Source organism: Ammodytes marinus (assembly GCF_949987685.1).
Source record: "Ammodytes marinus genome assembly, chromosome: 21".
Lineage (NCBI taxonomy): Eukaryota > Metazoa > Chordata > Actinopteri > Uranoscopiformes > Ammodytidae > Ammodytes > Ammodytes marinus.
The window spans coordinates 5,842,287-5,845,402 of NC_137225.1; the positions used below are offsets into that span (position 1 = coordinate 5,842,287).

At 40.5% G+C, this 3,116-nt stretch overlaps 1 protein-coding gene across 1 annotated transcript; it reads left to right on the plus strand.

The window, feature by feature from the left end:
• Nucleotides 1-702: 702 nt before the first annotated feature.
• LOC307268063 (THAP domain-containing protein 6-like) lies at nt 703-2,504 on the plus strand (the record flags this gene model as incomplete). The annotated part of the gene is made up of 5 exons (XM_080050581.1): nt 703-782; nt 986-1,178; nt 1,588-1,698; nt 1,930-2,140; nt 2,353-2,504. 5 exons carry the CDS (start codon nt 703-705, stop codon nt 2,502-2,504), a joined length of 747 nt encoding a protein of 248 aa, XP_079906707.1.
• Between the last annotated feature and the right edge of the window lie 612 nt (nt 2,505-3,116).

Below are 3,116 nucleotides of genomic sequence, written 5' to 3' on the forward strand. Positions count from 1 at the left end.
AGCCATATCAATAGGACACATACGTGAGACAGACAACTGATGAGGGCTCGTCTCCTCAGCATCCTCCGCCGCATCCCAGCTTCTCGGTCGGCGATCCGCCTCCTCGATTGAGCAGCCTCCTCCTCCGCTCGCTCATACAGAAAGCCCATCGCCAGGGCAGCACAAATTCTGGCTCGACGATCCATGTATCCGTGTGTGTGTCTATATTATTCACCGTAAATCTCGCTCGTATGTAGGCTACTCTGATATAAATTAATCTCGACTCCTCAATCGTTTTCCCACCTGTACCCAATATATACTTCGTATATTGGGTACAGGTGCGCAGTAATACTAATAGGCTATAAAGTAACATTTTAAAAATATAACAAATGTAGGCCTATTAATTCAAAATATTTACGTACTATTAGCCTACTACTTATCCTACTACTACATACACGTGAATTACATAAAATATTTACATACTATTTCAAAATGAAAGAGGCTGGGGTTTTTGTTTTATGTGTTTATTGTTAACGTTGTATATGCCCACATGAGGCTGTAGCACCATAGACATTATAAAGGGTAGACGCCCCATTGGCCGTTGAGCACGAGAAATGCGGGCGCCATCTTGGAAGGGTCAAAACCATAGCAACAAACAAATGTCCCCACTTGGTGATAGCAAACCATAGACATATATTATATCTATGATAGCAAACAAACAAGATGCCAGCTCACTGTGCTGCGTTTGGCTGCTCTAATCGGTGGACCACCGTCAACAGGGCTCGGGGGATTACCTTTCACAAGTAAGATTTAACATTATCGTACTATTGATTGTATTTTGTGAATAGAACCAGAGTTTATATTACTGTACTGAAATCGTGTCCAGCTAGCTAAGCTAGGTTATGTTTACTACGGCCGGTGTTCACCCCATAGCCGGCTATGAACTGAGACTTGATAAGTCATATCCCATAACACTGACTTAGATTACAATTGACACTTGTTGAAGGTTTCCCAAGGACAAAGATGAGAGGAAGAAGTGGGAAGTGGCTGTGAGGAGACGCGGATTCACTGCCAGTTGTTCCACAGTGCTGTGCTCGCAACATTTTAAACAGGACGATTTGGATCGGACGGGTCAGATTGTCCGCCTCCGAGATAGTGTTATTCCATCTGTCTTCAGCTTCCCGGTTCACCTCCAAAGAGTAGGTGTAGCATCATAAGGATATGGATATATTATAATTCACAAATGTAAATATTCTATTCTCAATCACAGGGCAGGGTGAGATATCCTACTTATCACTTTATATAGGCTATACAGCTCCGGAAAACATTAAGAGACCACTCCAAATGCTCATTGTCTCTTGTTTTACTCTTTTGAGGCATATGTTTGAGTATAATGAGTATAATGAACATTTTGATTTTATGCTGACAACATTTCTACCAAATTCACAATAAAATAGTGTTGCTTAGAGCATTTTCAATGAAGAGATACAGATTTAAGAAAAATCCAGACTGGTCTCTTATTTTTTTTTCTGGGGATATATATATATATATATATATTTTATTTTTTATTTATTTTATTTTATTATCTATGATACTTCTTAATTTTAGTCGGAAAAGGGCAGGGCTACGTCGACCTCCAGAAGAGCCAAAGAAAGCCTGTCCATTGCCTCTCAGGATTCCCTAATAGCAACCTCACACCCACAAGTGCAGCCTAATAATGTGAGTATTTCTACTTTAAACATTTATATCATTACACACACACACACACACACACACACACACACACACACACACACACACACACACACACACACACACACACACAGTGCTGGCAGTGGCTTTGACAGGTGATAACTATAAGAAAGGATGTGGGCCATAAACTAGTGGTGTCAAAGTGATGTTTGTGATGTAAAACATTACTCAAACCATGTTCATCCCTCTTTCTACTAGGATCATGGCTATGCCTTCCCAGCTTCTCCGGCTGCTCTTAAGACAAGACTGGACAACGCCTTGGCAAGGGTGGAAAGTCTGGAGCGGGAAAAAAAAAATACCATGGCCAGAGAAAAGAGGGCAAAGACCACCATAAAGAGTCTTTTGGAGGATTTGAGAGAAAAAAAACTTATTAATGAAGAGCTTAAAGAAAAGCTTGAATTCTACTCGGGTAAGACAAAATTAGTAGTTTGAAATTATGTATATGTTATTTTACTCTCTTTAATATGTCCTCCACGACCTCCACTGGCTTGCTGTCAAATACCGTGTTGATTTGAAATACTACTCATCACCGTTAACGCCCTCATCAACCTGTCCCCTCCCTACCTCTCTGATCCTCTCAACCCCAAATCCCCCAATACCCCCTTGTACCCGTTGTCTTAGGTCTGCTGATGCCAACCGCCTCCACCTCGTCAGTACCAAGATCCGGTCCTGGGGAGACAGAGCTTTTGCTGCAGCCGCCCCCTCCCTCTGGAGTGCCCTCCCCAACAGCATACGCAATGCCAACACTCTTGCATCATTCAAAACAGCCCTAAGTCTTTGAGTACTCGAAAAAGCACTATATAATTTCATGTATTATTATTATTATTATTTATTTATTTATTCTGTTATTATCTGAAGGTGAGTTTCTGCTCATATCATTTCAGAATTTCAGATAACACGGTGTCATTGTCTGCTGTGGAGATGTCCTCTCCCGAAACTGCTGAAGAGCACCCATCTCCATTCGCAAACATTTCGGCCCTTGTGTGTGACCATAGTTATCTCCCCACTCGGTTTGGTGGTCTGGTGGAAAATGCTATAGTCTATATACAGTGCTGTGTGAAAGTTTGTGAACCCCTTGAGCCTTTTGGAATTTTATTTATTTTAACCATTATTAATTAATTTTTATCAATACCAGTATTTTTTATATGAAATAACAGATGTTTGTTTATCAATTCAACATTTTTCTTTTCCAGAAATCAACTGTTAAAACAGATAAAACAAATTATTTGACAAATGTTGTATCTGCAAAAGTTTGTGAACCCTGAGCTGCATTTCTTAAATGGAGCAGGTAAACACAATCAGATGGGCCAAATTGAGTGATGAAATGGACCAATGTAGTGAGAGATCTTTAGGGAAGAAATTGGGCGGCACTAGATGAAACAGAG